The sequence below is a fragment of the Myotis lucifugus genome, unplaced genomic scaffold (genome assembly GCF_000147115.1).
Source record: "Myotis lucifugus unplaced genomic scaffold, Myoluc2.0 scaffold_509, whole genome shotgun sequence".
NCBI classification, from domain to species: Eukaryota; Metazoa; Chordata; class Mammalia; order Chiroptera; family Vespertilionidae; genus Myotis; species Myotis lucifugus.
In genome coordinates this window covers 263,852-276,902 of record NW_005871557.1, presented here as the reverse complement: position 1 = coordinate 276,902, position 13,051 = coordinate 263,852, and the positions used below count along the sequence as shown (strand labels likewise).

Sequence of the window (13,051 nt, the reverse complement as noted above, 5' to 3'; positions counted from 1 at the left end):
GTGATCTTCCTGAGGCCACTCCCCAGGCAGGAGGATGAGCAGGTGCCACCTCTGCTGCTGGGGTTGAGCCGTTATTTCCTCAGGTTCCTCGGGACCTGCACAAAAGTAAATGACACGCTACGGTCCCAGACCTTAAAGGAACCTGCTTGTTGGCTTTCCCTCTGTCTGCCTGGCCCCTGGGTTAATTTCTGGTGCATGGGCATTTGGAGCAAAGTTTGCCGCTTAAGGTTCCCCAGAAAGCCTGTCAGTTCCTACCTGGTCATGATTCCCCTTGGTGATCCTTTAGGGTGAAATACTTGGTTGTTGTCTTTATTGTTGTCTCTGTGGCTGTTGTGAGGGGCTCCTGTCAGAGTACCAGGCCCCCAGGGGACTTGTCTTGGCTTTTTCCCTCTGCCTTTGCCAGGAGAGTATGACGATGTCGGGGAGCAAGTGTCTTGTGTTCTTTGGTGACTTCTGCAGGTTCTCATTTACTCTGGAACGTTACACTGGTAATACTTGCTTTCAGCTCTTGAGCTATTTCAGGTGTGTTTCTCTAGTTTTGTCATTATTTTCAGACAAGGTGTGACATAAAAACTGTGTTAATATTCATGAAACTCTACCCTGTTGTGGAGTTCTCTTCTCCCTCATGGGATGTAGAAGTCCTCACTTTCTGTTCTCCAATCTTTATGGCCTTAAGTATATGTGTGAGTATATCCATGGATTTCATGGGAATTGGGTTTCTAAGGTTTAGGGCCAAATCAACTAGCCTTGATCACATGTCATCCCAACAACAACAGCAGAACGCAGAGAGGAAAGTGGGAGAGGCCCCGGGATAAACTGGAGGAAGTGCGCCTCCTCTGAGAGCCGCGTCCTTCCTGGGGAGGGGCCCGGAGCCTGGAGATCACACGCTCCTCACAGTGTAATTTCCAGGAAGAAATACCCAGCTTCCTCAGGTGTCAGGGTTCAGAGAATAAACATCCGGGGCAAGGCAGGGAGCAGGGGACACACAGGGCCTGGGTGAGGTCACCTCAGTCTCTCAGGTCACATAAGCGGGATCTCTGCTTTAAGAAAAAAACAAAAAACTTTATTTTTCAATTTTAATTTATATTTAATATTATTTTCTATCGGTTTCACGTGCACAGCATAGCGGTTGCACAATCCTATGCTTTACAAAGTGTCCCCTTGGTACCTGGGCCCACCTGGCACCGCACAGAGTTATCACAGGCTATTGTCTGGCTTCCTTGTGCTGTGCTTTCACTTTCCTGTCACTGTTTGGGAAGCAGCAATTAGTACTTTATCCCCCCAACTTTTTCATTCAGTCTTCTAGACCCCCTGCCCTCAGGAAACAATATGTTTGGACTCAATTTACTTTGCTTACTTATTTTGTCCTTGACATTCCTTATTTGAGTGAAATGTTATGGTGTTTGTGTTTCTCTGTCTGACCTTCTTTACTCAGCACAGTCCCCTCGAGGTCCCTCTGGGCACCTGGTGCTTCCACAGCGCGGCCATTGTCAGTGATGCTGCAGGGAGCACAGGGTGCGTGCAGGTCTTCACATCAGTGTTTGGGTTTCTTCACATAAATACCAAATGTGACATCGCTGGGTAATGAGGCAGGTTGGCCTGTAGATTTTTAAGGCCCCTCCGTACAGCTTTCTAGAGTGACAGCACCAATCTGCATTCCCACCAAGAGTGCATGAGGGTTCGCTTTTCTTCACATTTTTGCCAACACTTGTTGTCTGATAATTTGACGACAGCCATTCTGAGGATGTGAGGTGGCATTGCATTGTGGGTTCAATTTACATTTCTGTGATGGTCAGTGACGTTGAGTATCTTTTCCTCTGTCTGTTGGCCTCTGTGTGTTCTTTATGAAGAAGTGTGTTCAGGTCCTCTGCCCATGTTTTAATTGGATTGTTTTGTGGGTTTGCTTTCTCTTCTTGGTGTTGAGTTGTGTGAGCTCTTTATGAATGTGGGACATGGACCCCTTCATGGGATGGTCATTGGTGAATACCCACTTCCATTATATCAGTGTAGGCTGTCTTTTTGTTTTGTTGATGGTTTCCTTCGCTGTCCAAAAACGCGTTACTGATATGTAGTCCCTTTGATTTATTTTTCTTTTGCTTTCCGTGTCTAAGAGGATGTAGTAGAGAAAATGTTGGTAAGATTAATGTCAAAGATTTTAGTGACTACGTTCTTTTTGGGGTTTTATGGTTTTGAGTCTTACATTTCAGTCTTTCATGCATTTTGAGTTTATTATTTGATGTGGAGGAAGGAAGGCAACAATAGGAGGAGAGGTGCTTCTCCAGCATTTATGTTGAACCTCCTCCTGGAGAGCGTGTGGGCATAGAGTTTCTGGGACAAGAACAGAGTCCCTGACTCAGTGGCTCTATCATGGGAATAGCATTTCTAACCACCCCAGGTAATGCCCCCATTTCAAGGCCAAAGTAAGCATTGAGGTTGTCCCCACAGGGATTCCTGGCTGGGGCTGTGTCGTCAATGCTCGTTGAGTCAGAGGAGACTTACAGCCTCACAGTGCGGTCTCTGAGTCTCACTGTGGGTTGATCCAGTTGGGAGCTAAGCCCATCCCTGTAACTATGGGCGGAGAGGAAGAGGGAAAGCCCATTCTTGCAGTAGTCACATGTCAAGATGGACCCGCATTGGGAGTGATGGAGGAGGCACATGACCATGAATAATTAGACGGAGAATGGGGCCAGGGAGCCCCCTTCCCATGGTGTGTTGCTCATTTCCACCTTCAGGCGTTTTCTGCATCAAAGGCTGAGCCAGTCTGAGCCCATGAGCAGGTTTTGGTTGCACTTCCCCGTGGGTTTACATCACCGTGTAAATAGATACTACTACTACCACCTATGTCCAGAACACAATAATAGTCGGCCTCATCCTCAGGCTGGGCCCCCGAGATGGTGAGGGCGGCTTTGTTCCCAGAGATGGAGCCAGAGAAGCGATCAGGGACCCCAGAGGGGGCGGTTGTTTGTGCTGTAGATGAGCGTGCGGGGAGGCTTGCCTGGGGTCTGCTGGTACCAGCTGGGGTAGTTACTACTAGAGACGGCCCCAGAGCTGAGGCCACAGGTGAGTGTGACTGTCCCTCCTAGAGATACAGACTTGGACGCCTCCTGGGTCACCACAGTCTGAGAATCCACCCCTGAAACCAACAGGAGAGAGACAGGTGTTATGATGGATGAAGGTCACCCTGAGGCCCTGCTGTTCTGTGTCCCCCAAGGATGCAGAGGCCCTTCCTCTGACCTGAGCTGTGCGCCAGGAGCTGGAGCAGAAGCACCGTCCTGACCATGGTGGGGGACACTCACAGGATGTGGCTCCTCAGGCTCCTGGGCTGCAGTGGGGAGTTCCTAGGCCTTTTCATGCCTCCCACACCCATTAGGAGAGAAGGTGCCTCATGCAAATCAGCTTCCCCTCTAGTCCTGCCCCAGGGTCACCCTGCTGTCCCCTGGGGGATCTTGAAAGAGGCAGATGCTGGGCCCTCACACAGACTGTCTTCCTCCTCCCCAGCTTCATCATGGTTGTAGTGACCTCCTTCCGGAACTGGGGTTCTGGGATGGAGTGGCCAGGGCAGGAGAGAGGGGGGGAGAGAGGAGGGAGAGCGCCATATTTAAACTTATTTAAATAAAGGCTTGGACACCGAGGGCAGAGCCTGCAGCTTCTGACTTAGGACCCTGGATGGCAGGTCAGAAGGTGGCAGAAGTGATGGGCGAGGACCGCCTGTCCCAGGCGACGGGAGCGGAAGACAGGGCGACCGCCAGCGCCTTTCACTCTCTCACTCTCCCCGCGGGAAACTCGGGGTTCAGGGGTGAGGAGGTGGGAGGACATGTGACCGTGCTGGGGAGTCCCCGGGACTCTGTGCTGAGGCCTCGCTGCTGACGTTGAGAAAGCCCCTCCGAGGTGTCTCCTCTGCCGTGTGCATGGAGCAGCGGAGATCACATGTTTTCTAGCAAATTTATTTGTGTCGTGTGTCCATCTGTTTTGTAAATCAGGTCGGACTGTTGGATCCATGAGGGAGGGGAGGGATAGGAGACAAGTGTGGGTGTCAGAGCTGAGGGCTCATGTGGCTCCTGGGCCCCAGGTGCAGGGAAGTCACACTTGAGTGAGGACCTGCCTGCCCAAGTGTGCAGGGGCCAGTAGAGTGTGTTCCTAGCTGCCTGGCCCAGAGCCCTGAGCTCTCAGTCCCAGTGCACCAGCGCCCCCTGCTGGTCCCAGAGCACATGTCCTCCAGCCCATTTCCTCCACCCAGCCCTCCTGGGAGGGCTCTGGGTTTTGCACCTGGATCTTTGTTTGTTTGTTGTTTTTTAATATATTTTTATTGATTTCAGAGAGGAAGGGAGAGGGAGAGAGAAACAGAAACACCAATGATGAGAGAGGATCACCAATCAGCTGCCTCCTGCATGCCCCCTACCGGGGATGGAGCCAGCAACCTGGGCATGTGCCCTGACTGGGAATCGAACGGTGACCTCCTGGTTCATAGGTTGATGCCCCACCACTGAGCCACACCGGCCAGGCTCAGGGCTCTTTCCTAAGGATCTGTAGTCATGTTCATTCTCACGCGCAGTGGGATCCCCAGTAGGGGGCGTGCACAAAGCAGCCAATCAATGAATCCCTCATCATTGATGTTTTCATCTCTCTCTCCCACCCCCTTTCTCTCTGAAATCAATAAAAATATATTTTTGAAAAAAATAATAAAATAAAATTCCTTTCTGTTTTCATACCCTGATAACTACATTATTTTTCTCACGGAAATTTTTTTTTAGCGGGTGAACTGTGTCAACTGAAGTCCAGGTCAGGGCGGTCTCTTGTCCAAGCAGGAACTTGCCCTGCTGATGCCTGTGACGTGCACGTAAGGAAGCTGTCCGGCTGTGCGTTCCTTCCACAGTTCCTTAGGGCGTTTTATTCTCATTCCATTGCAGGGTGAGTCAGGGCTTTATGGAGCCTGTATTCCCTGTGACACAAACGGTCCACCCCTCCTCTGACCCTCACAGCGTCCTCCCCTGAGATTCCAGGGGGTCTCCGAGCACGAGGAGATGGTACGAATTCCGGGCTTTTGATTGGCTGACAAAGACAGTGAGACAATTAGGAGGGCTTCTTGCTGCTTTCAGTCTGAAGACCCAACAGGATTCCAGGTCCCCGGTGGGAATGGGAACTGGGGTTTGGTGGGAAAAGAACGAATGTTCCTTATTTCAAGGGGGAAAGGTTGGCCCTCAGTCTCAAGTTTTACTCCACACAGAAAACAGGCCGCGTTTCCGTGCCATCTGAACTGTGATGGTTTTGGTTGTGTTTCTGTTCTCCTGGCCCTTGAGCAGCATGGGACAGAAAACTGAGAGTAGACCCATCGTGGATGAAAGGGGACTTCCAGGGAAAAGTTGCATATACACAAGTTATTTTAAAATGTTCAGTTGTCATAACCCAAAACTCTGGGAGACCTAGGGTTGTTTTTCTCTTATTGTTTGTATTTTTAATACTCACCTGAGGATGTTTTTCCATTGATTTTTAGAGAGAGTGGAAGAGAGAGGGAAAGACAGAGAGAAACATCGATGTGAGAGAAACACATCGATGGGTTGCCTCCGGCATGAGCCCCAACCAGGACCTGGGTCAGGTAGAAGCCTGCAACCTAGGTACATGCACCTGACACTAACCAAACCCAGGACCCTTCAGTCTGCAGGCCGAGGCTCTATCCACTGATCTAAACCTGCTAGGGCAGACGGGAGGTTTTTGTCCCACTTCCCCATCTGTGTGTGTCACTGTGACAAATGTTATTGTGCCCGATCAGACAGTAATAGTCCGTCTCATCCTCAGGCTGCAGCCCCGAGATGAGCAGGTGTCCCGCATTGGCCGAAGTGTCTTTAGATCCAGAGAAGCGGCTGGGGACCCCCAAGCCCTGGTCCTTATATGAGTCTGAGCTATATCTCAGGAGATAACGGGGAGGGCTCCCGGGCTTCTGCTGGAACCAGTATATATATTTGTTACCAATACTGACATCACTGCTCAGGGTGCAGGTGAGTCTGGCTGTGGCTCCCAGAGATGCGGAGAGGGAGGGCGGCTGAGTCACCACAAACTGGGAGAGGGACCCTGCAGACACAGACACTCATGAGTGAGGGTTCAGGGACCCAAAGAAAGTTTTTCAAGACACTGAGGAAGAGAGGAGTGATGCTGGGGGGTGAGCAGGTCCCCAGGCCTGTCCCTACCTGTGCAGTGAGAGAGGAGCGCGAGGAGCAGAGGAGTCCAGGCCATGGTGCTCACAGCCCTGAGCCCACAGTGGGGCTGGGCTGCCCAGACCTCCTTTTCTCCCCCACCCTCTGCCAGAGAGGGGCTGCCATGCAAATGGGAGTCCCTCCAGGGACTGCCCAGCCCCTCCCTGGGCCCTGGGGCTGGAGCTCAGCTCACACCCCAGACTGAGGAGCTTGGAGGTGGGCTCACCCCTTGGGGGGCCCTGGGAGGAAGCACCTGCTGAGACAGCACAGAAGCTGTTGCTCAGGGGGCGCTGCCAGCAAAGACACAGCTGGTCCCCACCAGGGTGCACAGGGCCCAGCCCCCAGGTCCAGGCTCCTGTGAGTGGAAAGTCCTTAGTGAGCAGCTGGGTGGGGGCCACTGGGCGATCCCACAGCGCCCCCTGCTGGCCTCAGGACACCCTACATCGCCTTGGTGCATAGCCCTGAGGCCCAGCTGGTGTCTGCAGCTCCCAGGCCACTGTCTCTGTTCCCACATCCTGGTCTGACTGGCACAGACAATGGCTCTCCCTGCAGCTTCTCACTCCTGAGCCAGCCTGGGAGGTGCCAGCACGGACGTGACTGAGAGGTGCTGGTCTGGGAGGCGGTTAGAAATGCGGCCTCACACGTTCATAAACAGTCAGCTGTGCCTCAGCCTTCAGGGGAGACGTTATGGTGCTGAGAGTCCTGAGGGCGCTGGGGGACTGAGAAGGGACATGAGCCTGGGACACAGCCCTGGGCTCCTCCCTCTTAACAGACGGGAGGGGCTCCTGACACGCATGTCACTCATTCAGTCTGTCTCTGTGGACACGCTCATCCGTCCAGTGAATGGGGGGTGTTGGCTGATGATGCAGTGCCTTCTGTGCTGGGCCCTTTGTGATGAGCTGGGTGTGGGTTTAGGGGGAGCAATCTCTTCGTCGTCCCCATGCAGTGGCCACACGAAGAGCTGAAGACATTGAATACGTGTGTCGGGGGGACAGTGGCAGATCGATGGAGGGGAAAAGCCACAGGAAACCATCAATACCTGTTTGGGGTCATTTTGTGTGATAATCAGTCTGGCCCTTTAAGAACACAGCCATAGGATGTTGGTGAGACTCATAGAGGCAGCCTTCCTGTCCAGACCCCGGAGAAATGCTGGGGAAGCCCCGGAAGATGTTCCTTCATGTTCCAGGATGGACCCTCCCCTCAGAGCAGGGCCTGCAGGCACCATAGTGTCCCACAGGCCCTCCCCGTCCAAGTCTGCAGAGGGCGCTCCTGACCTTGGGGTGAGGACAGTGACCTTCCTCCTCCAGAGGCTCAGCTGTGCTCTGCTCTGTCTGTCCTGCCCCCAGGGAAGCTGCCAGAACCTGGGACCTCCTGCTGCCCCGGGGGTGTGGGTGGGAGACGGCAAGGAGAGGAGCTGCCAACTCATTTCTCTTGTGCTCACTGAACAGGATCCTCTGAGATGTAACGATGATGATGATGATAATTCAACCTGGAGTCAGCACCTCCCGGGAGAGACTGGGAGCCCAGGAAGGGGACTCACACCCCCGGGGCTGTGCTGGGAGGAGGGCGGGGCCCTGGGGTGGGCTGGTCAGTGATGCTCAGCCTCATCCTCAGGCTGTGACAGGGGCCTCTGCAGTAGCTGACACGGAGATCAAAATGAGAACCAACATTTCTTTCGTTTTTTACATATATTTTTATTGCTGCCAGAGAGAAGGAAGAGGCAGAGAGAGAGAGAAACATCAATGATGAGAGAGGATCATCGACTGGCTGCCTCCTGCACACCCCGCCCTGGGGATCAAGCCTGCAACCTGGGCATGCGCCCTGACCCGGGATACAACCCTGACATCCTGGTTCACAGGTCAACGCTCAACCACTGACCCCGCCAGGCGGGCTGAGGACCCCCATGTCCTGAGGATGTGGTTGTGTCATTGGTGCAGAGTGTTGATGAGATGTCACCGGTGCTGAGGGATCAAAATGACACCTTTCTCCCCAGTGCTGCTGCCTGGGCCGGGGCACTAGGCCTGGGCTGTCTGACCTGGTCCCGGTCCCTGGAGGAGCTGGAGGAGCAGGGGAGCTGCAGGGACCCGTGTGCACAGGCAGGGCCCACGCTGCAGGGCATGGGGCAGGGCTGGGCGGGCTGCCCCCATGAGCATGAGCATCCGGGAGCCTGTCCCTGGGTCGTGTTTAATCCTGAGGACAAGGGAGACCCAGGACCTGGTGGACACAACCTGACACCCTGATCCTTTGGCCCCGGAGCTATGGCCCAGCGGATTCGCATCCATCATCCCATCCCACAGCCAGACGGATCCTCAAGGAGCTCATGTGCATGTGGCTACAGATGGGATGTTGTTATTTTTACATTTTGATAGTTCCCTGCAGTTATACAGAATGCACTTCATTTCTGCAGGTCGGTTTTAATGCAAAATTCAGATTTGAGCCCTCAGACCAGGATCCTATCTCAGTCACTGCTCAACTCTGAGCTGAGCTTGGCCTGAATGAATCTGATTCAACCTCCTCCACTGTCTCCATGGGAACCTTCATCCCTGAGGAATGTTACCTGTGGGAACGTGAACATGGCGCACATTCCAAGAGCAACAAATCAATGGAAACGCTGACCTGACGTCAAAGCTGTGACCCTGTCAGGACCCCGGGTCAGGCATCACCCGGTGCCGGATGGACACCTATCAGCACAGTCACGGCAGAGCCAGAACTGGGCGGAGCCGCCAGCAGGGGCCAAGGTCAGGCCAGGAGAGCGGAGAGGAGGTTTTTGTCTCACTTCCCTGTGGGCCTGGACCACAGTGTGTCTTATAGCTGCCGTCCCATGTGGCACAGTAATATTCAGCCTCGTCTTCAGGCTGCAGCCCCGAGATGTGCAGAAGGCCTGAGTTCGTTGAGACGTCTTTGGATCCAGAGAAGCGGCTGGGGACACCAGGACCCAAACGTGTACTTGAGAAGAAGTACAGCAGGTACCGGGGAGGGCTCCCTGGCTTCTGCTGGTACCAGCGTAAGTCATAGCTGCCAACATTGATGTCACTGCTCAGGGTGCAGGTGAGTGTGGCTGTGGCTCCCGGAGATGCAGAGAGGGAGGGCGGCTGAGTCACCACAGGCTGGGAGAGGGACCCTGCAGACACAGACACTTGTCAGTGATGGGCAGGGACCAGGGGACGTTTCCCAGGAGACTGAGCAGGAAGGGAAGGAGCCTGGTCCCAGGCCTGTCCCTACCTGTGCAGTGAGAGAGGAGCACGAGGAGCAGAGGAGTCCAGGCCATGGTGCTCACAGCCCTGAGCCCACAGTGGGGCTGGGCTGCCCAGGCCTCCTTTTCTCCCCACCCTCTGCCAGAGGAGGGGCTGCCATGCAAATGGGGGTCCCTCCAGGGACTGCCCAGCCCCTCCCTGGGCCCTGGGGCTGGAGCTCAGCTCACACCCCAGACTGAGGGGCATGGAGGTGGGCTCACCCCTTGGGGGGCCCTGGGAGGAAGCACCTGCTGAGACCACACACAGGTGCCTGCTCTGGGGGCGCTGCCAGGCCACCAAGGACAGCAGGGAGCCCACAGTGCAGGGGCCTGTGTGTGAAGGTCTCACTGAACAGCTGTGTGCTGATCACCTGGCAGTCCCACAGCGCCCCCTGCTGGTGGGAGGACACACCCTCCTCTGCCCCAAAGCCCTGACAGCCCAGCTGGCTGTGGGCTCCCAGGTCTCTGTCCCTGTTCCCACACCCACGGTCTGAGCCCAGATACTGGGATGTGATTCTCTGTATTGATCACCGTAGCATTTCACTCTCAGGTCTGCATCTGTGTGATGAACTTAAAGATTCACAAATGACAAATGATACAGTTTCTCTTCCAGTGAAGATGCTGCACAAATAAATGCACAGTGAGCCTCTTGTCCAGCGTCACAGGTGAGGGAGCTGCTCAGGTGTGATGAGCTCCTGGGGGCTGTTCAGGTCAATGAAGGAGAGAGGAACTTTCCAGAAATACCCTCAGGGTCACATTCAGAGGAGGACCATTCAGCAAACATTTCAAACCCTGTACAGCATCAAATCATTGTCATCTGATTTGAGTCAGTGATTCATTATGAAAAAACGGTTTGGTAGGCTCCACATTTACTGGTGGGCCTTGTCGCATGTGGGGCATTTAAATTTTAGGAAAAGTCTTTATATTCCAACGGTTGTATGTGCTGCTTTTCTATGAACCAATTGTATCTTCGGTGTCCTAAAATGTGCTTATATTTTAAAAATTCCCTGCCCGTCCTTTCGTGCCTGTTTCCTCATTTGAGGCACAAGCTACAGGGGATGGTGAGGAGCTGGCAGACGTGGTGACTGACACTCTCCCCACACGTACGACGCGTCCCACAGCAGCGTGTGAGCTCCTGAGGGGGGAGGGCATTGCCCCAAAGACCAGGAGCCACACTGTGGCCCTCACTCCTCAGGGCTCAGGGTCCCCGAGAGGAGCCGCCAGTGACTCACAGGAGGAGTGAGCGTCAGAGCTCAGCACTGAGGGGGGGACAGCGGTTGTTCCCAAGGACCCCGGTGGGCGCTGCGGCCTGAGACCCCGGGGCCGGGGCAGCAGGGACAGAGGGGCCTCTCTGTGCACAAAGGCCTCAGCCGCTCCCACTGAGCATCAGGGAGGAGGGCCCGGCTGGGGAAGGTCCTGGACACAGTCACTGACCCTGAGAGAGACGCAGGGGCCCTCGTCGGGGTTCAGGTTTGAAGTGACCTCATTGTCCCCCAGCTCAGACCCGGGGCTGCAGGGCCAAGGGGCTCAGTGTCCCCGCTGATGGGGATGGGCCTCCTGTTTGGTGTCAGGCCTTGTGTCCAGGAGGAGGCTGCTGTGAGGGCCTCTGAGGGGAGAGGGAGGAGGCCCCTTCATGCTCCAGGGGCTGCCCTGGGGCCTGGCCCCTGGTGTTTGGGGGAAGCAGCAGTAGAAGGAGAGGCCCCGGCTGAGCCTGAGAGGCAGGTGTTGGGGGCACCCATCTTGGCAGGTGAGAAGGGCTCCCTGTGGCCTCAGTCCCAATGGATGGGCTCTGGGTGGCCCTGGGGCTGCGGGCACAGGAGTGGCCGGGACAGGTAGCCTTGGCCTCAGTGCCTGTCCTGCGTGGCTCACGGAGCCCGAGTAGCCAGACTTGCCCCAGGGAGCGGATCAGGGAACACACAGGCGCTGCTCTCTGGCTGGATGGGGGTCCCTGGTTGTGTGGGGAGCCCCCAGGTCACTGCACACACAGGGGCCTCCCTGAGGGGCTCTGACGCAGCCACAGCTGGAATCGGGGCCCTGGGTCTGCCCTGCCCCGTCCTGGCCGCCCAGGGCAGGTGCACCCTGACGCCCAGGCAGGTCTGCTCAGGCTGAGACACGCACACCTTGTGCTGCTGCCACGGGCGGGCTTGACGGGCAGATTCAAAGGGTGAGGACAGGTTTTGCAGAAACAATCCTCTGGGGGTTCCAGCGCGCAGTTACCGACCACCAGCAAAGGCACAGCCGTCTCATCAGAGGATGGGGCTGCCCGGGCCCCACTGCTGCGGGACAGCGGGTTTTTGTCTCACTTCCCCACAGGCCTGCAGCACCGTGCTATCATCAAAACTCCTGCTATAGGACTGGCAGTAATAGTCGGCCTCGTCCTCAGCCTGCAGCCCCGTGATGGTCAGGGAGCCTGAGTTGCCAGACCTGGAGCCAGAGAATCGGTCTGGAATCCCTGAGGGTCGGTTGCTATTATCATAGATGATGAGTTTGGGGGCCTTTCCTGGGAGCTGCTGGTACCAATACACATTGGAACCACCCCCAATGTTGGAACTGCTTCCAGTGCAGGAGATGGTGACCCTCTCGCCCGGGGACCCCCGACACTGAGGATGGCTGAGTCAGCACAGACTGGGCCCAGGATCCTGCAAGAGGGGGAGACACAGAGATGCTGAGTCTGGGTCTAGAGACAAGAGGAGGTAGCAGGGCCCGTGTGTCTTCCCAAGGCCCCTTCCCCGTCCCCTCATCCAGTCACCTGTGCAGTGAGCCAGGAGGGTGAGGAGGAGAGGGGCCCAGGCCATGGTGGAGGTCATCCCTGAGTCCTGCTCCTGAGGCCCCACAGCTGAAGCAGAGCTCCCCACACCTCTCCCCTCCCCTCTTCATAGTCTGTAGGAGGGAGGGTCCTGTTATGCAAATGAGACCCCCAGGTTTTGATCCCTTCCTGGGCCCTGGGTCTGGTCCCTGTGCCTGAGGATGGCAGGTTGATGGCGGGGGTGGAGCTGTGTGGTGGGCCCAGGGGATGGCAGGTCACAGCTGTGAGCCCTGAGCACAGGGCACCAGGCAGGGCCAGGGAACAGGTTGCAGCTCCAATGACCCAGCCCTTCAGCAGCAGCCCCTGAGCGCCCCCTGGTGCCCAGGCCTGGATGCACCACTGTGTCCCCTTCTGACTGAGCCCATGAGGGACAGGTCCTGCCTCCCCCAGCTCTGTGCACTGACCCCCTGGCTCAGGGCGTCCAGGTGCCCCCTGAGGTGGGCTCCTCATCCCCTCAGGACACTCTCTATGTTCCCCTCCACCTCCTCCGGGGAGTCTGGGCCCGTCTCCCTGGCTGTTCATGGTCAGCACGGAGGGTGTCACTTAGGGAACTTTCCTCCCAGGATCAGGTCCAGAGCAGCGACTGTGTTGAGGAGGGGAGGTCCCTAATTTTAAGGGCACAGTTTTATTTTTTATGGGATTCCTCTGCTGTTAGAAATTAATCACTCTCTTTCTAGCACACAAATATTATTCTCTCAATGTCCTTCCCTTCTGTCCAGTAGATTATACATATTGCGTTTCTGCACATGCTTTTCAGTCAAGGGTCACCTAGTAACTGGCATCCTCATTGATAGGGAAATGAAAATAATATTTCCCACTCGTCTG

General features: G+C 55.5%; 1 protein-coding gene and 1 gene segment (V, D, J or C); both read right to left on the bottom strand.

Moving 5' to 3' along the window:
* LOC111823484 (immunoglobulin lambda-1 light chain-like) overlaps positions 1–13,051 on the bottom strand; it is a 350,281-nt gene that overhangs the window by 277,824 nt on the left and 59,406 nt on the right. The gene's annotated exons all lie outside the window — the stretch shown is intronic.
* On the bottom strand, positions 5,690–12,215 carry LOC102438970. The segment is given in 2 exon segments: positions 5,690–6,066; positions 12,170–12,215. Coding segments are annotated over 2 exon segments (423 nt in total).